Source organism: Drosophila grimshawi, unplaced genomic scaffold, assembly GCF_018153295.1.
Source record: "Drosophila grimshawi isolate 15287-2541.00 unplaced genomic scaffold, ASM1815329v1 contig_311, whole genome shotgun sequence".
NCBI lineage: Eukaryota > Metazoa > Arthropoda > Insecta > Diptera > Drosophilidae > Drosophila > Drosophila grimshawi.
Window position 1 is genome coordinate 11974869 of NW_025063098.1, and position 22224 is coordinate 11997092.

A 22224-nucleotide genomic window follows, 5' to 3' on the forward strand; every position below is an offset into this window, starting at 1 on the left:
CTTTTTTTAATTGAAAAACATTTTAATTGATTGACAGCCGCGCAAGCCAAAGTACATTTATGTGTCAAAAAATATATCTTGACAAATGTGGTTGTTCATACTACTGAACTTCTATCGAAACAATAATAAGATCTTAAGCTGTTATTGTCTTACGAGCGTAATAAAAATAATACAAATGAAATTTGTAGCGGAATGTGTGAATACTTTGTGTGGCGTTTTGAAATTGCTACGTGTACAATAAGCGTATAACGTTGCTTTAGGCGTTTTTCTGCGCCAAATGGTAGTGAATATCTTGTTCAACTAGAATACGTGTCGCAAACGAATGCCAAGTTCAATTTAGATTTGCTTGTGACTCAATTCTAGATAATTTTATTAGTTTGTGTTTCAGTTTCTATGATTGCATGACACAACCCCCTTTTGCTCTTCGTTGACGTAGTTAAACATAATTTTCTGTACTGAAAATGTCAGCAAAAGGATAAGAAACATCTTTTGCATTATTAATAGACAATTATCAGGTTAGCTCCACATGGCTTACAAGCAATCCAAACGAAAGAAGTATAATATTAGATAAGCCTATGTTGTTATGTAAATTGTTTGTTTAACGAAATAATTTTCCTTTCCCATTACAAAGAGTGTCTGAACTTTGTGTTGAGAAACTTTTTACTTCATCTTGTTAAACATTTTAATTACGTTTAATTGCACCTGTTGCACGTCGTTGATGGCGTTGCCTGTCGCATCTTAGCATTGTAGTCGACAATTAAAGGCCATTTATTAAGCGCACTCCCTGCACGACTTAGCCCGACTTAAAGTTGGCTAAGTGCAGTCAGCCAGTCCCAGTCCCAGTTGCTGCTGCTGTGTTTGTTATGAGCCGGGCCATAAACCTTCCAGAGGCGACGGAAAGCTATTTCTATTTGCTCGCTGCCGTTTAGGGATTTGCTGGCACTGGATGTGAATGCGACTGCAGCTGCGAATGTGGCAGCGGATGGTAATGTGGATGTGGTTTTGAATGTGGATGTGAATGTGGATGCAGATGATGAGTTTTTCAACAAAACTAGACGGTAAATTGTGTACGGAGCAAAATGAATACGACTTCATGCCATTCATTCACTAAAGTAAATGACAACGTGCCATAAAAGTCGTCATAGATGCTGAGTGCTGCCTGAGCATAGATTAGTACAACTTAAAATGACTGACGGTGAAAATTGAATAGCCTGACGAAGGTTTTCATCATCTCGCAGCAGAGCTCGACATCATCTTCATTAAGTGCAATATGTGCAAGTCATATTGAAAATTGTGACCTCGATATGTAGGCCTGACTGCCTGCCTGCCTGTCCTGTATTTTCTTTGCCTTGATAGCTGACAAATCATTTCATTTTTCATTGATATGACTAGCGGCAAAAAAAACAACAACAACAAGAACAAAAAGAACAACACCAACAAACAACAATGATGAGCACTACGACGACAATATGCTCTTAAAATATTTGCTCGTTCAATGACATTGAAAAGAATTTTCATTTATGTGTGTAAGGTGTGTTTATGCTTGTGTGTGTTTTTATGAGTGTGTGTGTGTATGTGTCTTTGCTTTTCATTCACATTGTTGACGTCGTCGTCACTGACGTTTCGCCTGGCCGAATTTTGGCAGCGCCCAACAGCCTATTCGATCTTTTGTCTCATTCCCATCCCAGTTCAACGAAATGTATGTGCTTTATAAATTCATGGGCTTGCCAGCTTGTTCCTGGTTCGTGTTTTGCTATTTTAAGCAACGCTTCCTCTACATATCAAAATGATAAAATATTTAATATTTTTGGCTCGGCCCAGTAGTCATTTATATGTATGTATGTAAGTTGTTGGCATCATTGTCATTGCATAATTGCACGAAATTGATTACAATTTGGGCTGCTAACTGTGCAGGGTCGATCCAAGCATTTCCCCTCATTTCCGTTGCCACTCAATGAGTTTCCAAATGCTCGACCTTATCCGCAACATCTCTCTCTCTCTGCCTCACCCGACTCTCGTCTGGCTCTGCAGCGGAAAAGGTCAATGTATTGTGTGACGCTGCTGCTGCTGCTGCTGTTGCTGCTGGGCGACTGTCGCCCATCTAATTACCGCCAACTGTGAAGCACTGTTGAGCAATTTGGCTGCCGTCTTGCAGCCGAAATATTAAACGAGAACATACACTCGAATAACTAGAGCATCCCAGGCCACATATTGGTAGTGGAGGGGGCTCCATATGCTGTCAATTGGTAGAGTGTGTTTAAATGTTTATACAAATGTTGGTGTGTGTGTGTATTTATGCTTCTCTGTTTATAGGAAGCATCTAGCTGTGTCCATTTGTCTGCGGCTGTTGGGATTGGTTTGAGTGTTTTGTTTGGTGTGTGTTTGTGTGTGTGTGGGTCTATTGTTTGTTGCCCTCTTGTTGATGGATCGACTTTTGTTTGATGCTGTTCGCGTCTTCGATTGGTCTTGATTGTTTGGTGCTAGCTGCCACTAGCTGTTGCCATGCAGCAGCTATCGTCAAATCAATATATATAATATATACATATATATATCCACTCAAAGACCACAAACAAAATGTTTTGGCATCAAAAAGTTACATTTGGCAAATGATACTGGCAAACAAATGTTCCACTGAATTATAGTTCTTATAAAAAGAATGTAATTGCTTTCATTCATTTCGGCAGATGTTTGTTACATGAAATTTGCGCAAATTATTAATAGGTTCAGGGCATCATGACGATTATCTCTTAATTAAAGCACATTTTTTAATTATTCACACTAGCGAGGCCATTTTGTCAGCATTTGATATGTGAATTTAATTTAGTCATAAGAGCTGCCTTTATTATCTACAGCTAACAGTTGAGTACGACCTCAGCTAACGAATACCCTATAAAATACTCTTATAGAGTGCATAGAGTACGTCCCAAAATTTTGAAGTTAAAACCAATTTGGGTTTTTTTTTTTTTGATTTGAAAACAAAACATTTTCAACTTTCATACCGAATAATGATTGATTGATTGATGATGATGATAAATTGACGTAATCATTTTAGCTCATAACAGAAATCTTCTGAACTGTGTGATTAAATTGGGTGCTTTTGCTTTCCGGTCACAACATCTTCCCCCATTTTACAGGGTATTTAGTGCCACAAACAACCGGCCATTATTTATTTCACATGCTAAATTAACAAAATTGTCACACAATAAGCTTAAATGGTATGGTATGTTTATATGTATATATAAATTTTTAATTAAATTCACTATGAACGTGTTCAGTCGGAAAGAGAGTTATCTGCAGCATTCCACAAATGGATTCAGTAAGCACTTGGCAGCCACACTTAATGCAATTCAGACTTGCACGAATTTGTGTATGTTTGTGTTTTTGTGTGTGTGCGGATTGTGTATGTTCGACTCCGTCACTGTTCACTTCCGCTGCTAGTGCCAGTCAATGTGGCAAGTTCACAACAATGTCCATTGTTTGCTGCACTGCAACTCGAACATGTCCTGCTCGACAGTGCTCTGTCGCCATTATGTGCTGTGGCGTTGAAGTTGTCGCCCAGCAAGTCCCACGTGTCGTATTAGTTACATCAAGTTATTATCCCTCGTCTGGAGCATGTATATGTATGTGTACATATGTGTCTATGTATGTGTGCATATCTATTGTGTGTGTGTGTGTGTGTTGTAACTAGGTCACTTTAGGCGTCGCGTTGTGTTGCTTATAGCTGGAAAGGATTGCGCGCCCACCTGCCAGTTTCCACTGTGTTGACCTTTTGTGTGGGGCTTTGTGGGTGTGCTTTCGCATACATAAACAACCACATGAGCGAGCACGGGCATTGTGCCCACACATACACGAACACACGCCCACACACACACACACACGCGCACACACACACACACACGCGCACACACACACACACGCGCATACTTGCCATTTGTGTGTGTTACATGCCTTTGTCGATGAGAACTCCAGCTTTTGCGAGCACATTTCCGCTTTGGCTGTTGAAAATTTATTCGATCAACAAGTTTCGTTCGTTTTGTCATTTTACGCTTCGACTCGCTCTATCAAGCTGGGGTGGCAATAATAACAATACGTGCCCCCATTGAGTGTGAGAAAGAGCCGAATATATTTCATGAATTTCTTAACCTTTAGTTAAATTATAGTTTGGGTTAATGTATATTCATCATATTGATTGCAATTGTAGAGAAATTTATTAAATTAAATTATTTATTTTTTTAAGTACTTATTTTCTCTACAAAATTTTTTGCGCAGTATGCGTTGAGCTCATATCATATTTATAGCTGATTTATAAATAATTAGATAAGATATTAGGGATGTCCTCTTAGCGCAATTCATGCGTAAGCAATATGGCCAAAGCGCACAGCACAAAGAAGCTCGATAATCGATGAGTAAACAATAGCAACAACAACCACAACAAGTGTTAATGCATTATGTTAATAATATGTGTATTGCTTTGTTACAGATATACCCGACATTCCCGATGACATTAAACACCTGCAGAGCCTGCAGGTGGCCGACTTTAGCTCGAACCCGATACCGAAACTGCCATCGGGTTTCTCACAGCTGAAGAATTTGACAGTGCTGGGGCTGAATGATATGTCGCTCACCTCATTGCCCGCCGATTTTGGTAGTTTGACGCAACTCGAATCGCTGGAGCTGCGCGAGAATCTGCTCAAGCATCTGCCCGAAACGATAAGTCAGCTCACAAAGCTGAAGCGCCTGGATCTAGGCGATAACGAAATCGAGGACTTACCCCCATATCTGGGCTACTTGCCGGGCCTCCATGAACTGTGGCTGGATCATAATCAGCTGCAGCGTTTACCGCCAGAGCTGGGACTCTTGACCAAACTGACGTATCTGGATGTCTCGGAGAATCGACTGGAGGAGCTGCCCAATGAGATGGGCGGCCTGGTTAGCCTCACCGATCTGGATCTGGCACAGAATCTGCTCGAGACACTGCCCGATGGCATTGCCAAACTGAGCCGTCTGACCATACTGAAATTGGACCAGAATCGCTTGCAGCGCCTAAACGATACGCTCGGCAAGTAAGTACAGGAGTCAATGGGTTTTAGACTTTAATAAGCAATTTTAAAATCGTTTTGCAGCTGCGATAACATGCAGGAGCTGATATTGACGGAGAATTTCCTGTCTGAGCTGCCCGCCTCGATTGGCCGCATGACCAAGCTGAGCAATCTGAATGTAGATCGCAATGCCCTGGAGTATTTGCCACTGGAAATAGGCCAGTGCAGCAATCTGGGTGTGTTGAGTCTGCGCGATAACAAGCTCAAGAAGCTGCCGCCCGAGCTGGGCAATTGCACGGTGTTGCATGTCCTCGATGTGAGCGGCAATCAATTGCTCTATTTGCCCTACTCGCTGGTCAATCTCCAGCTGAAGGCGGTCTGGCTGTCAGAAAATCAATCGCAGCCATTGCTTACCTTCCAGCCGGACATGGATGCCGAGACGGGCGAACAGGTGCTCTCCTGCTACCTGTTGCCCCAGCAGGAGTACCAGCCTATAACACCAGGTAAGTTGTCCCTTCTCACTGCCTAATGGCAACCGATAACTGGTAACTGGTGACTGGTGACTGGTGCTTGAGGTCGTGAGTTGGCTGCTTGGCTGTTTGTTCATTGTGTTCTGTTCCTGGCCAAAACGCAAACTTAGTCAAAAGTAAACAATCAACATTGGCCAATAAATAAGAGGGGGCGCTTATCTGGCATACATTCCGTCGAGTATGACCGTATCATGGTACAATATCTGCAATCTATGCTCGCGATAAGATAAGACGCCCCAGCACTTGTTGGACTGCCACCAACAGCAGTGAGCAAGCGAGCAACCAACTCTGGATATCCAGTGGCATTGTGCTTTTTCCAAGTTCCAAAATCTTATCAATTAATTTCTTGTGTTCTGTCACTAAAATTTAAAACGCTATTTGGCTTTAAAAAAAACTTGATTGAAGCACCAAACACTTTTTTTTTTGTACATAAATCAATTTTAAACAATCTTTGTGTACGTTGCTTATACATTTTGTTCTTTTTCGCATTGACACCGTGTGCTGTTTCTTAAACATAATGCACTTCTTCACTCGCATTTCTTAAAACACCCCAACCAAAATAAAAAAATAAAACTTCAAAACAAAAAGATTATCCACCCCAGGCGCTTTATAGATCGAGCGAAAAGTTCGATTCGATGGATTTCTTCGGTTATCAACAGAAAGGTTTGCGTTTTCTGTTAATTATGCAATAACAAACGCTAAAAAATATAAAATTATATATATTTAGTTGCTATTTAACAATATGTATTTAGCAGAGTTGTGTTCCTCTTATGTTGAACTTTTTAAAAGCAACTGTATTTGTTACAAGTTTTCTTTTTTTGCATTAAATAAGATTTTTCGTCTGTTAAAATTGTTATTAACTTTAAAATAAAAGTAGCAGTTCAAATTTTAGATTCTTATTTTGATACCCATACACATACAAAATATCGATACTAAATTAAAAGCTTTCAAACTTATGACGATTATAGGAACCCGTTTGTATATCGAACACAACTTTAGTAAATAGAATGCTTCCTAAAGCGCATATTATAGTCATCATATTCATAGGCTTGTGCATGCCCATACCTTATGCCTGAAACCTTGAGAAGTTGTTTATCTTAGCTGTGAGAACACATCTTGCTAAGACATCTTACTGGAGAACGAGCCAAGACCAAGACCAAGACTTTGATCATTGTTTTGTTTTTGTGTTTCTTCGTCGCTTTATTTCTTATTATTAATTTTTTTTTTGTTTTCCTCAAAATATCTGTTTGCCTAAGGAAAACCGGTTTTGTAGCCATAAAATGACGTCATATAAATCAGATAACAACAAGTTGTGTGTGGAAGTGGGTCCGGGCGTTGTCTACTTGGAAACTTGGAGCTACACCAGATTGTTGTTGGTGGTGTTCAGAGTACACACCCAATAATACACACTCATAACAGAACACTCTGGCTGGCCGTGTGTGTGTGTGTGTGTGCGTGTGTTTGATTTGCTGTTTGATTTGATAATGCTATTATTTGCTGTTTATATTCCATTCATTGGACAGCCGGCATGGAAAATATTTGCCTTGTGCGTGTTTCACATCACAAATCCCAACGCATCGCATCTCATCGCTCATCACTTGAAGCATGGGACTGGGAATGTTGGGTGGCTGGTTAATGCTATTGCTACTGATTCCCATCTGATACACATTCTGTGATTGAACAGCGTTGCCTGTCAGTGGCAGCAAGCCACAGATCAAAGCGTCTTCCTCATAGCCCAGGCGCTTTCTTTGTTTCGATACTCGGCGTCTTCGTCATCCGATTTGGGTGGGTTCTCGAAGTGATGTCAACACTCATGACGTCATTTTTGGGCGAATGTAGAGCAAGATCGACGGCCAGTCCTATTCTATATAGACGAGTAATTGTATGTATATCGCTGCTGCTTAACAATATTAATCGTCTTCCAATCACTCGCACGACTTTTGACGTTGTGTACGCCACCAAAAACCGTACATTGATTAATGGCCTGTCAGACAGCTTGGCGAATGGAACAGTAAAGCCTGGGCTGTGACGAACGCCATTAATAACTCAAATTCTATGGGGAACTCAGATATATTTAAAATCACTGCCTTTTACAAATATACATATATTTTGTTAACTGATAACTGACGAATTAAACAATTGAGTAATCGACTATTAAATACATGAGCGCTAGTAGCTAAAGGAATTATATTTAATACATTGGCTGTCTCCTCAAAGCAGGCTTCACTGTAGTATTCACTGTTAACTGGTATTATTCAACTTGCTGTTTATTGTGGTTTCTGTTTCTGTTTTTTATTTCTCGTTTTAGTTATCCACTCGTTAGTTTGACATTCAATAGTAATATTTTGTAACTGTTTTCGATCGAAAACAAGTTTTGAAGCATACGCAAATAGCTGCTAAAAATACATTGATAATATCATCAGTTCTTGTGTCGCTCTTGAGCATGTTGAATTGAATGATTTACGTGAGTGCATTAAGCATATTTTCAGCAATTAACACATTTGCGTGAAAATGCTCAAGACCATACAAGTCGGATGCTCAATTGAATGTCCATATGTGGGTTAAGCTTTTGCCTCTATGTATATATATATATATATGTATGTTTGTGTGTATGTGTTTGTGGTGCAAGTGGTGTTTGCCACAGCCAGCCTCACTTAAACTATCGTCGTGGAAATTATCCAATTAAAGCTGCGGCTGTTACGGTCAAGACAGACACGCAGCCATAAAAAGCAGCGAATGGGAGACAATTTGGGCACCCCTCTGTCTTATTATTGTTATTATTACAACTAGATTGGGTTATTTACATAAATCTTCATGATGAGCGTTGCCGAATTTACAATGACAACAACAAGAACAGCAATAACAACAAGAAACAGAGACACTTCCCGCTGGGCGTTGCTCATATGTGTAAATTTCTTGCTGTTTCTGTTTTTGTACGTAAAAATTGTAAGTTACGAGCTGGCATTGGATGCAGTCATTTAAGCCAGGGCTTCCAAGACCAAACAAGCAACTACTTCCGTAATAAACAACGATTTGAATATGTTTATTGGTGTGAAAAGCACCTTCCAAGCCCCCACCTCCTACTCGCAACCACCCCCCCGTGAGGTTGCTGCCTATCTTGTATATTTCTGAGTTGCCCACATGTTGCAATTTTAAAATTGTTTACGCTGAATAGAAATTTATGGCGTACAAGCACTCATAAGTGCCTGATGGATTGTAGAGTGCCTGTGTGCCAATGTTTATGCGAAGGCCTCCAACGAAAATAAAAATCAAAATAATAATAAGTATATAAATAGTAGTTGTGCTTATTGTTTTAGTTGCTTTCGTTTTGCTTTTGTTATTTTTGCAATTGATGTATTTATTGATTTTACATAGCCGCCGACAGCCACAGCCACACGCCGTTAAGCGGACCGAGTGTAAACATCTATTATAAACCAAACCGACAGCTTCGACTAACTGTTTAAATGCATGCGCATGCCGTTTGTTGCTAATCTTTTAATTAGTTAGTTCAACATCAATTAAACCAAAATACCTCATGAACAATTTTTTAATTTTTGCCAAACCACAGCACGCGATTTGGAATCAGACTCTGAGCCGTATGAAGAGCGCGAACCTTCACGCACCATTGTCAAGTTCTCCGAGGAGGTCAGCCAGGAGAAGGATACGCCATTTGTGCGTCAGAATACGCCGCATCCCAAGGATCTGAAGGCCAAGGCACAGAAGCTCAAAGTGGAGCGCAGTCGACATGAGGAGAATGCCAATTTGGTGGCACTGCCAGAGGAGGTAAATGATACACAAAGATCAACTGAACGGGTTCAATGTTCAGGTTTATGTGCCCTTAATTGTTTTTAAACAAAGTACACCCGATTTGGGATAAGAGGGTCAGGTCTTGAATTCATTAAATGAACCCGCGACCTCTGCTTAATCAAACATATTTTATTGGCATTATATTATTTAATGCATTTGTATGGTTATGTTTATATTCAACAATTTTTTATTCTATGATCTTATAATTATCGTTCACTTTTGCTACATACATAATTATATTCAAATATTATTCGCTTTATTTTTCACTTTTAATGATTTAATAAGTCAATGATGATTAAGTTAAACAAATTGTAGTTTTATTTAATCGTTGAACAAAATATTATTTTTCTTAATTTACTTGAATAAGTAGCTATTTTAAGTTTAACAATAATTTTAAGTTTATAATTTTATCCAAATTTATAAAAAAAGCAACATTAAAACTTGCCAATATATATGTATATATTTTTGTTACTTTGATTTATCATTATGCTTTAATCTTAATGCAATTTAGATTATTATTTTGTTTGATCTACAATTATATTTGGCTAAAAACTGAAGTATTATATGCATAAGTAAACATATCTTACATTTATATTTAATTTTCTTTTTGTTTTTGATTTTCGAATCCTATTAAATCTTTACACAATTTACATTTTACCTGCACTTTCCTTAAAACTTTATTTATTTATTTTGAACAGAATGGTACAAAATCAGCGGTGGGAGAAATCCCCACTGAGACACGCACCGTGGCGAATAATCACCAACAGATAGTCGTGACTGCTACCAATCACACAACAACTGCACAGCCAGCACACAAACCCGCAGCGGTGGTGAATTCCAAGCCTGTCACAGTGGGTGCTGTTACACCAACAGCAACTGTCGTAGTTGCAGCAGCGCCACAAACCGCACAGGGTGATTCTGTGCCAGCCACGACCAAAACCAACAGTGGCAGCAGCAGCGAGAACCCAACAGCAACAGTTGCTGAGGTTACAATTGCTGACGAACAGGAAGACGAATATGTAAGTAAATACATAATTACTATATGAATATCGATTAACGTTATTGACTGCTTTCACAGGAGACCGATCGTCGCGTGGGCTTTCAGGTGGAGGGCGTAGACGATGATTTTTATAAAAGGCCACCCAAGCTGCATAGACGGTAAGATTGGATAAATAATGATTGGCAAATAGTGTGGCTAAGTAATTTGGGTTTCCCTATGCAGTGATACACCTCATCATTTGAAGAACAAACGTGTACAGCATTTGACCGATAAGCAGGCCAACGAAATATTGGCAAATGCGTTGGCCTCGCAGGAAAGCAATTCACCAACGCCGCAGCATTCGTTGAACAAAGTGCAGTCCCCCATTGAGGAGGATGCCGATGAGGAGCAACTCGAACAGCAGGAGCAACAACCACAGCAACAACAGCCACTGCAACCATTCGATGCTTCGCTCTCTCCAATACCAGCTATTACGGCTGAAACGGCTGTTGCCCCATCAGGTAAGTTATCGTGAACAACTCTTCAAACTTACAACTATTTAAGGGGCTCTCTTAACTGCTCGCAATGCAAGTCTGTGTATGTCTGTGTGTATTGCTCAATCAATAACCAATCGATACAAGTTTCTCTATGGCTTGCAATATTTTAACTCAGCTCATATTATATGAGTATTTATTGAAAGGTATTCTGAATACATTAAGCTCTTCTTTACTGAATGATGAATATTCATTTGTCAGTCAAATCGAAAACTGCAATCAAATAGCTTAAACTTAAGAGCCCTTAAATTGAAGATATTCAGATTAAAACATAAAATGACTGGGAAAACGTATAATTTTTGAATACAAAAAGTTTTTGTAAACTCTGTTGTCCTTTAAAAATGATAATTATTAGTATGGACTGAGCCATTGCCGATTTTCTGTAATTATAAAGCAGACTGCAGAATCTGTAGAATTTTAGGAGAAAGTTTATACTACACTTTATATGAAAAACCTGCTCTTATTTCGTAAAAAATAGCTCGAAAACCAACAAATATCAGATAAAGTTCTGAATCTGCATATGCATTTATATGAGAATGCCTCGTGTGCATTTTTTGTATATTTGAAAAATAAATTAAGATATTTGTAGTTTTGGTCACGTTGAGTTCGGTGACAAAAACCAATATTTTTTGTATCAAAATGCCAAGGTTTGCACAGGTCTTACAACGTCTTAGTTCTAGATAATTCGAATATTTAAAGAAGCATGTTGATATCATCGAGTCGAGACTTGTTGAAGTACCAATTCGACTTAATTACAGCAACAGAAAATTTAAGTTTATCTCCGAGCTATTAAAAGCGCGTTACGTACAAAAACAGAATTGGGCCTACAAAAAAAAAACTTAAAAAAACCACGCAACAGGTAAAAAAAAGCGTTGAAGATTTGGCCCAAAGCTACACACACAAGCACAACTGCAATAATTACGGCCAGTACCGACTCAGTCTGTATATAGGGCTTGTGATTACCAGATAGCGCTATCTATTTGTTGGCTTGCCAAAGCTGATAAAACAAGCTTTATATATAAATAAAGGGGGGAGTAGATAACTAAAGCAGAAACTCAGTGCGAACACTCGAAAGCAAAAAATTGATACATATGTATATATAAAGAGGCAAATGAGCAATGCCTCAAAAGAGCAGCAGCAATAAAGAGCGCAACAAGTTGAGAAAGTGTAAAAAAGAAAAATAAACATTAAATCAAACTGAAAACTGAAATGAGCCGCCTCATTATGGCAAACTGGCGAGTAGCTACCTGAGCGGATGTGTGTGTGTGTGTGTCTCTTCGAGTACTGTGCACTGAGAGAGAGCGAGAGAGTGAGTGAGTGAGTGAGTGTGCAATTGGCAGTCTGTCTCTGGGCCTGTGTTTGGGTCTGGGTCTCGACACTTTGCCCATTTGCCGCTGACTTTAGTCATTTTTTAGTAACGCTTGCGTTTTGTCAACATCGCGAGAGCGCGCGCTAAAAATATCAAGTCGCGTTTGTCTTCACCATTTTACAATTATTTGTTTATTATTATTATCGTCTGCTGACTACACACACACACACCCACACAAGCACTCACACTTGCAACGTAAACAATAGCCATAATAACATTGAATTCAAAAAAAAACTTCACATACCTTGACTTAGTTATAGGCTCGAAAAGTAACAAAAAACAAACCAAAAAAAATAGCAGTTGTTTGTTGAAAGTTTATTTTTAACCAGAGAGTGCGAATTGCTTTTGCTGTTTATCGATTTTGTTTGAGGCTTCCTGTCGCGCCACTGATTAGCCAGTTGCCCGCCTGTTTGGCTGCCAGTGGCAGTGGTCTCACATTGCACATACGCAACGTATGCCGCTGTATGGCCACAAATTGAATTTCAAGTGTGCATGAACCAGCTGCAGTGGCAGCTGCAGCTCTTCTTGCAAGGTCGCCAAAATACTGCTCAAGGTTGTGCTGGGACACAACGACTGTGCAGCAACGTCGTCGTTGCCCTGGGGGCTTTCAGCTGCTTCCGCTATTTGCATTTTGGTTGCAACTCACACGCAAAGAAAAAAGGAAGGAAAAAAAGAGCTGCTTGAAAGGAAAATGTTGTATGTTGTTTATATAGCTCGACTCTCCCTCTCTTTTATATATACTTATACATATTTGCACATGACAAATATGCCAAGTTTATCTGTGTGTGTGTGTGTGTGAGTGTGTGTGTGCATATCCGGTTTAGTTGCAGCTCTTTGCCTTGCTCGCTTCCTTCCTTCCTTATTTTCTTTTTGGTTGGCTGTTCTACAAGCACAATCAACATTTGCACAATACCTTTTTGCATTGCTTTGGCAAACAATACGCTGCATTTGCTGCTGCTGATTTCTTGTAGCTAGTGGAGAGTAACCCTTAAGCAACCCATCTCAACTATATGCTATATATATGTATATATATATATATATATATGTTGTACATATGTACAACGAACTGTGTATGTTGGCCAATAAATAAATCGTTGATAAGCTCAAGGCAATGCAATTGATTTTATGTATTGTGTTGCTGATTGCACGCTGTGCGCCCTTATTGAATTTCTACTCCTGTTTGTTTGTTGGTTTTGTTTGCTTGGGTTAGTTGCTTTGTAACTGAGTACAGTTGATGGGTTATTGCCGCTTTGCAGCTGCAGAAGCCATTTTGCCTACTCGCCGATTTCGATGGATTTTTCATTATGCAAATAAACATATTTATTTCACTTGCGTTCTGTTTTTGTCATAAGCGACTTTTCACACTTTAACAGTTGTAGTTGTGAATTTGATTGGCCTCGCTTCTGAATCGTCCGTCTCACCCCTCTGCCTACGGAATTGACAAGAGCCACAAAAAAAATGCAATAAGTGCCAGATAAAGAGAAGGAATAGAAGATGGTTATGTCAACTGATTTTGCATTACATTTTACAGCGGCAAAATGTGTGGCAAATGTGCGAAATACTAGCAGCTTATTGACGTGTCAAGGGGGTTGTTCGAATGCGGAGGATTCTGGTTTGACGACTGGGTAGGCAACATGTCAACGAACAAATTGTGTGTGTGTGTGATGAGTGTATGGGAAGGTTGAATGATTTAATGCACAGAAAGCGGTTTTAATATGCCAAATTCGTTGATTTGTGGCTTAATTATGCTTAAATGTAATGCAAAGTTAATTATTACAAAGCCAATAAAACTTTACAGTCTTAACTCAATGAACACTGTTTGAGTACAAAATTGGTGAACGTGATTAAACTTTTGAATGAGATTAAACTTTAGGGGAACACGTCGCTTATAGCAACTAAATCTTACTTATCACGTTTATTTCTAGACATTACGTCCATTGTTCTCTCCACCATTCCCACTTCCGTTCATATCTCTGACTTCAGCTCTATTTACTGAACATATCAAACAGCCATCTAAAGACAAATAAAATTGTTAAATGTTCCTTTTATGTCTCTCATCTTGCATCATCTGGATAATAATAATAATAATAATAATAATATTATTATTATAATAAGTGTATTTCTTGTTGGTACTTTATAGTATTTCGTCGATGTTTATGCTTCATTCACAAACGGTTGTGCTCTGGCCAGTGAATAAGGCGTCTATGATGTCATACCTTTTCTTATCAATCCCAAACACACACACTCACACACCCAATGTAATTTCTTCACTTTTATATATTAATTTCTGGTGTCCATTGCTTCGTAATCGTTGATAAGGCCACTTGGCGTACGGGCGGCTGGTTACTCGGAATTACGCATACGACAGGTGGACCAAGGTCATTAACTGACGCTTGACTTTGGCGTCCATGTAATTTTATTTGACTTTTATGTTTTATTTTTGTTGCCGCCAGCCGCCCAAAATGTGTCGCAATGATTCAGTTTTCCAATCGCTGTCGCCTTATCGCAACAGTTCTCAATTTACATTACGGCCAGCTTCAGCAGCAGCGTTTGTTTTCTGTTTTCTGTTTTTGTTTTGGGTTTTGCTGTTGCTGTCACTGTTGTTGCTCCTTATCAAATTGGCTTTAGGCATTCCAAAGTTGGTGTAGTCATACCTGATTAGATATGACCGCGCACCCCCTTTCGGGTACCCCATTGCGAAATGTGTGGAGTTTGGTGGCACCTTCGACTGTAGAGAAACGTATTTATTGTTCTCTTTTTCTGTAGTTTGGTCTGTAACAATAATTCAGAGCATTTTTCCGTTTTTTTTTTTTTTTTTGTTGCCACAAAAATGTGATTCATTAATTTTTGTCACCACATTTAAAAGCGGCGCTTGGCTGGTTTGGTGTGCGTGGTTTTTGATAGCTTTACACTTGCAATTTGTCAAGAGCACTCGCCCAACATGACAGGCAATTTATTACAGCGGCCAGCTGCCTGTTGAGCTACCGCCCGATTCAATGTGCCCCTTGCCCCATGCCCCATGCCCCGTTTTGCGCACAAAGCAGAAAATCCGCTCACGTGTACATCGATTGCTCTTTAAATGCAATTAGGCACTTGATCTTTTGCTATCGGATGGCGAAAACAAAATACAAATGTAATTAAAGGCGATTACGTTTGCGGTCGTTGCCACAGCCCCAGAACGAGAGACAGACAAAGAGAGAGAGGGATAGAGACAGAAAGAGAGATAACGATGAAGAGAGAGAGGAAGAGTCGGGGAGTCTGCAGAATCAATTGTTGGTAGTCAGAATGGAAATGAAAAAACAATATGAGAGAGGCAAATAAAAAGGTGCCTAGCATAAAGTGTGTGACATGCGTCCATTAAATTTGCATAAGGAAAATGTTTTCCCAAGTTCAACTTGTGTCATAAAGAGAATATGTCAATTCTCCACCCGACAGCAACATCAGCAGCAGCAAAGGCAAAGCAAAAGCACCAACAACGGCACCGGCATAAAGCGAACAAGTCAACAAGGCTACCCGAGAGGCATACAATGAAACACTAAATCCTGGCCTCCTGTTCGGGCTTTGGTCAGGAGCAAGTCGAAGCCGGAGAAGCTTGTCATGCTGTCATTCGCTGGCCACAGGACATGCATGGACATGTCTGGACATAAAACAGTGCAGTATGCGAAATATGAGTTGTCTTCTTGCCCATGGGCTAGGTCGGGCCCTGTTACACACATCTACATTGGTGTTGGCTGAGAATGAGGCTGTACCCCCGGTCATTTACATATAAATAACCAATGTATTCGCTTTGGAATTGATTTTCCATTTGCCAACTGTATTTCACATGGACAGACTCGGCAAATTTGCCAAAATTCAAATACGTTCAGGGAATTTTGTTTTGCTGTGTTGCGCTGTGTGAGTTTTCCCAGCAGCTCTTTTAATGAGTTTTCCCGCACATTTAATGCGTTGCCTCATTTCTGGAGTATTTAAATTTAATATGTTTACTCACAGCCCCGTATTTCTTTTACCCTCTTCATTTAAAATACTTATTCTTGAATGCATACTTAAATATATATGTTGTTAAATTTCAAATTGAGTTTCTGAGTGCGTGGAAATGCGAACATCCACTCAGATAATGGGGAGCATAGCCTGATGAGTTGATATGTTGAGTGTGCTTCGATTGTAGATAAAGAGTTTAAATGAAACCCCTTGTTTTCCATAATTGGCAGCAACTGTGAACGTGTTAATTCATTAGATTATTTATTAATTTTGCTGCATTTTAACACTTTCTGGAAAATTCGTATAAATTGGAATATTTCACATTAATATTGCTTACACTTATGAAATATTAAATTGCAACTTGCTTATTCTATGCATTTAAGCCGAGTCTTATAAGCCAACGTCTGTCACTGCTGGTGGCACCTTTTGCATGCGTTGCCTACACACTGGCGTGTGTTGCAGCTTACACACACACACATGCACACCATGGGCAACACGTGCCGTCGCATTTCTGAGTCCTCTTCGACGAAAAAAGAATCGTATTTTGTTTTATGTCTTTTGTTGGCGGCTCTGTGAACAGAAATGCAAACGATTTCTTCATGGCTCTCCTTGCGGGCGCCAATATGTGCGAATATATATATATATATATATATATATATGTGTGTGTGTGTGTCAAAAATCCATAAAACGCTTTTGTTGGCGTACCATCAGTGAAATTGTGGAGCATTTTACACATTTGCCCAACACAAAAATATGAAATGAGAATCTCTTCCTTTTTATTGCCATATTATTTATCTGCAGCTGCTTTATTATGGCTCAAATGAGAAGCCTTTTCTGATAATTCAAGCGGATGGCCAACATAAATAATTGCCATTTTATGATATAAATAAACAGTGAATAAAACCTAATTCATATGAAATGTGCACTTTAATAATTTACAATATTCGGCTTTTTCGAGCTCGGTTTTTTTATTTTTCTGGCCACGTCTGAATTAAACATTCATTGAAAATGCTGGCATCAATTAAAATGCGAGCAACTGGAGCAATTCCAAATTCGCAGTGGCTCAGTTCGGGTTGGCTTATGTCATTAGCCTTGTCAGTCGGTAAAACAGAAATAAATGTACGAAAGTGCCGACGGATTTATTGACTGAAAATAAGCGAAGTAACAGCAGTAAAAGTAGAATTCCACGCGGACAGCAGGGGGATATTTTAGGTATATAGATATATCCTAAGGAGACAAGGAGTATTGGTAACTCACCTGCTTAGGATGAGTTTGGTCAGAGTCTGTGCGACACTCTTCATTTATTTAATTATTATTGGAAAAGTTGCTCGGGGGCCGCGTTGGCGTTGCGGGGGTGTTCTTGCTGCCAAGGTCGTTCACATCATGGTCCACTTTATTGTCGTTTATTGACCCTGTCTAGGGACTCCAGCTGCGCATCTCCCATTTTTAAAACGACATTCACTTCGCCATTCAATTTGCGTAGACATTTTCGTATCATTAATGCGAAATTTATGCAAATTATTGTTTCAAATGAATTGTAATGCCAAAAATAAAATTCAAAAATTGTAATTACACATATATAATTTAATTGAATGAATAAAGATATTTTCCAATCAAATGCACTCGCCTGCCTCTGGCAAACAGGGTGCTTGCGTTATTGCAAAGTGCAGTCAAATATGAAATAGCTTCTGATCCATACAGGGTGCTCCTCCAACAGACTATCAATATGCCAAGCGGCACATATTAAAAGTGCATTCAAGTAGAAACTCAATAAGTGTTGTGCATCATGTTCAATGTTAAAATCAAAGTCAAGGAAGGCAACAACACGCTGCCGCGTAGCGGGCAGCGCAGCAATGTCAATTCCTATCTAGCTGCCACGGGCGGCGGCAGTGGTCGTAGCAGTCCAGCAACTGGCAGCCTGCGCAGCTCGTTGGCCTCCTCGAATGGTGGCTCGCTGCGCCGCAAGGGCAAACACGTGCGAATCGTGACCAGCTACGATCCCGTGGAGCGGGACTACGATCGACTACACAGACAGCAGCAGTTTGGTAAAACATTTGCGTTGCAGTTAAAGTTAAAGCACTTGATATAATTAGGCAAACGTCTGAAGCAAACGTCTGAAGCAACTCGGCAACTAATCAATTTGATCTTTATCGTACCCCATAGATAACGTTGATGGTGTGACGGAGCTGCGTGTGGAACAGTATGAGATACATATTGAGCGCACCTCGGCAGGATTGGGTCTTAGTATAGCCGGTGGAAAGGGATCGACACCGTTTAAGGGCGATGATGATGGCATTTTCATATCACGCGTCACAGAAGCTGGACCCGCTGATCTGGCTGGCCTCAAGGTGGGCGACAAAGTGCTCAAAGTGAACGGCATTGTTGTCGTCGACGCGGATCATTACCAGGCCGTGCAGGTGCTCAAGGCATGCGGCGCTGTCTTGGTGCTTGTGGTGCAGCGCGAAGTGACGCGCCTCATTGGCCATCCAGTGTTCAGTGAGGATGGCAGCGTTTCACATCTTTCTGTCGAGACGCGTCCACTGGTTGCAGAGCAGCAGCCAGTTGCCACACAGGAGCGTTACATTCCGCCCCCCATTCAAATAGTTCCAGAACAGCAGCAGCCTGTGCAGCAGCTAATGCAACAGCCAGTGCAGCAACTAATGCAGCAGCCAATGCAGCAGCCAATGCAGCAGCCAATGCAGCAGCCGCTGCAGCAGCAACAACTGGCGCCTGCCCATAGCTTTTCGGGCAATGTGTTTGCCTCCCCGACGCCAGTAGCAAATGGATTGATGCTGGAGAATGGCAAGGTAAACATACAATTTCACTTGCCACATGATTGACTACTTCATCTATTTAACAATTTGTTGGCAGGATTTGATGCCGCTGAGCTTCATACAATTACACACGACACTCATACGCGATCAGATTGGCCAGGGATTGGGCTTCAGCATTGCCGGCGGCAAGGGTTCGCCACCATTCAAGGATGACTGCGATGGCATTTTCATATCGCGCATCACCGATGGCGGCCTAGCGCATCGCGACGGCAAAATCATGGTCGGTGACCGTGTCATGGCGGTGAGTGAGATTACGACACAACACAGTTGTGCATGCGGCTGAAGAGTGGACAGACGCTAAGAGCTTTTCATTGTTTACAAATGCAACCACCCACCTTTCGCACAGATTAACGGCAACGACATGACGCAGGCCCATCACGACGCCGCTGTTGCCTGCCTCACAGAGCCGCAGCGATTTGTGCGGCTTGTGCTCCAGCGCGAGTATCGTGGCCCCCTGGAGCCGCCAACGAGTCCGCGCAGTCCCGCTGTGCTCAATTCGTTGAGTCCCTCCGGCTATCTGGCCAATCGACCAGGTTAGCACACTCACCTTATGCTTCAATGCGTCGCGCTCTTAACTTAACGCTTCTCGATGTCTCTCTCTTCTTTCTCTCACGCTCTCTCTTGCAGCTAACTTTGGCCGCTCTGTTGGCGATGAGCAGCCCTACAAGTATAACACATTGGCCACCACGCCCACGGCGACAGCAGCGACTACCAACAACAACAATAACAACATTTCTAATACGCTGCCTAGCAATAAGACAAACGGATTTTTTGCAGCTGCAAGTGCTGCTGCGCCAGCTGCAACTGTAGCTGCTGCTCTCGCTCCAGCTGCCACTGCGGCTAACGCACACGTTGACAAGAGCACAGGTCAGCCGGTGCCAGCACCACGTCGAACCAACTCAGTGCCCCTGGGCGATGGTGAGGGTACGTTAAATGGCGCCGCTTCCACCAGCAGTGGTGACTCTGGCGAGGCACAGGTAAGAAGCAGTTCATTCAATTTCTTTGCAGTAGCTCTGCTAGCTCCTCTTAGTTAACTGTTTAGTTGTCTGCACGTCATTTTAATGTTGCTCATAAGCTCGTTCGTCTTTGCGTTAATCATAACCAGGCTAGTCTTAAGTAACCTTCAGGCCAACACTAAAAACAAAAAACAAAAATAAGTAAAAGAACCCAACAACTTGCGCGACAGTTGGCCAAATCAGCAGCAGCAGTAACAGCAGGTAAGTTCTTCCATCATCTTGGCCAACTGATGCGCAAGCTTGGGCCCCGAGATTCACGCAAATTGTTGTTGATACACACATAAACACTCTTTCTATATAAATATATATAAATATTCGAATACAATACCTAATTGTGCTAATACATACTCGTATCTGCCAGATTATCAACCTATAACCCTAGCTCTTAGCCAACACATACATATATACTACATATATACAATAGTACATACATATACTATATAAAATTTGTTTGTGTTTGTTTTGCATGTGCCCAGTGCGCGTCCCTATTCGTGTCTTCTTACCATATATCTTGTTACTTTTACAATTATTGTTACATTTTTGTCTCATGCCCAATCACTCCCAAAAAAAGAACAACAACAATCAACATCGATAAGTACATACATATATTATGCACAAGCAATTTGTGTTTTGTTATCTGTCCTTGGCTTAACAATACCTATGCACCCAGAATGCAGAACAAAACAAGAACTGTATATACATACATATATCTATACATATTTATATATATAATGCTACCACGTACATACATACTATCTATAGGCAGTTTAGCTTAGCACTTAGACCCAAAACCAAACGAAATGTGTAACGAAATTTACAAAAACCAACATATTTTTGTTTCTTTTTCTATAAAACCAAATGTTGCTTTAAAACTGATATTTCCACCAAAAAAAAAAACAATCCAAAAACCAAACCAAAAAACTTGTCCAAATCAAAATACAAAAAAAAACCCACGACAAATCAACCCAATTCCAATCAACCAATGACAACGAGCAGCCTCCGTCACTACGACCATTGACCAGCGATGATTTTCAGGCGATGATTCCGGCACATTTTCTCAGCGGCGGCAGTCAACATCAGGTGCATGTGGCGAGACCAAATGAGGTGGGCGTCAGCGCTGTAACTGTGAATGTGAACAAACCGCAACCAGATTTGCCCATGTTTCCAGCAGCTCCCACCGAAATGGGGCGCGTAACCGAGACCATCACCAAGTCAACCTTTACGGAAACGGTGATGACGCGCATCACCGACAATCAGCTGGCGGAGCCATTGATCAGTGAGGTGACTATCACAACATCACGCATACACTAAACGCAAAACAATTACTAGAAAATTATACCAAAGCTACATATACTAAGCACTGTGTGTGTTAAGTGGCTCCGCGGTCCCTCACTCTTTGTTGAGTGGTGCGACAAAATTGAGACATGTTCCCGTTAACTGAGGCTGCCCCATGGGGCATCATTTCGCTGCTCACTGTTCCAGCAATCAACAACGTGGATGAGAGCTTCTCTTTTCACATACCTATGCACAGCCACAACATACACACCCCACACACAAACACATACACACATACATTCACAAAAAAATCAAAAATCAAAAAAAAAAAGAAGAAAAAAACACCTTTTAAATTTTGTATACAAATGTAATTGGCTCCTTTTTATTGTTGGCCCTCATTTTACTTGTATATCCGCTAAGCACCTACATATATAAACTTATTTGGATTTATTGTAAATAAAATTTTGTGCGTTTTTGCAAACGATTCGATTTAAACGATTGATTCTCCTTGCTTCTGGCACGCTTAACGCTCCAGCATTGATCCTTACAGGATTCCTTCCACCTATCATGTTGAAGCGTTCAACTATGCGATGCACATTATTAAATAATTACTATTGAAATGTTAAGCATTATGCAAAACACGCACATCGAACTAATTGAAATCCCGTATTTATCAATAGTTGTAGTTGTAGTTGGTTTATGGTCTTTAAACTGTTTAAATTGTATACGATAATAAGTATTTTGCATTTGGTAAATGGTGCATGCAAAAATTATATTTATATTCGTATCCTTTACATTTTCTGAATTAAAATGAATTAGCATTAATTGAAAACTAAATGATTT

General features: G+C 40.4%; 1 protein-coding gene across 12 annotated transcripts in view; it reads left to right on the plus strand.

Moving 5' to 3' along the window:
• LOC6563124 (protein lap4) overlaps positions 1-22224 on the plus strand; it is a 64487-nt gene that overhangs the window by 13392 nt on the left and 28871 nt on the right. For 9 of the 12 annotated variants that reach the window (XM_032736875.2, XM_032736874.1, XM_032736866.1 and 6 more), the window contains exons 1-7: positions 12312-12379; positions 17958-18301; positions 18420-19063; positions 19128-19331; positions 19437-19623; positions 19718-20067; positions 21103-21387. In XM_032736875.2, the coding sequence (XP_032592766.1) occupies positions 18043-18301; positions 18420-19063; positions 19128-19331; positions 19437-19623; positions 19718-20067; positions 21103-21387 (1929 nt within the window). In that variant the 5' untranslated portion in view covers positions 12312-12379; positions 17958-18042. Of the gene's footprint in view, positions 1-4480; positions 5064-5123; positions 5543-9137; positions 9353-10074; positions 10396-10454; positions 10535-10598; positions 10877-12311; positions 12380-17957; positions 18302-18419; positions 19064-19127; positions 19332-19436; positions 19624-19717; positions 20068-21102; positions 21388-22224 lie in introns of those variants that run through there. The other 3 variants (XM_032736872.1, XM_032736873.1, XM_032736878.2) reach the window with 2 other exon arrangements.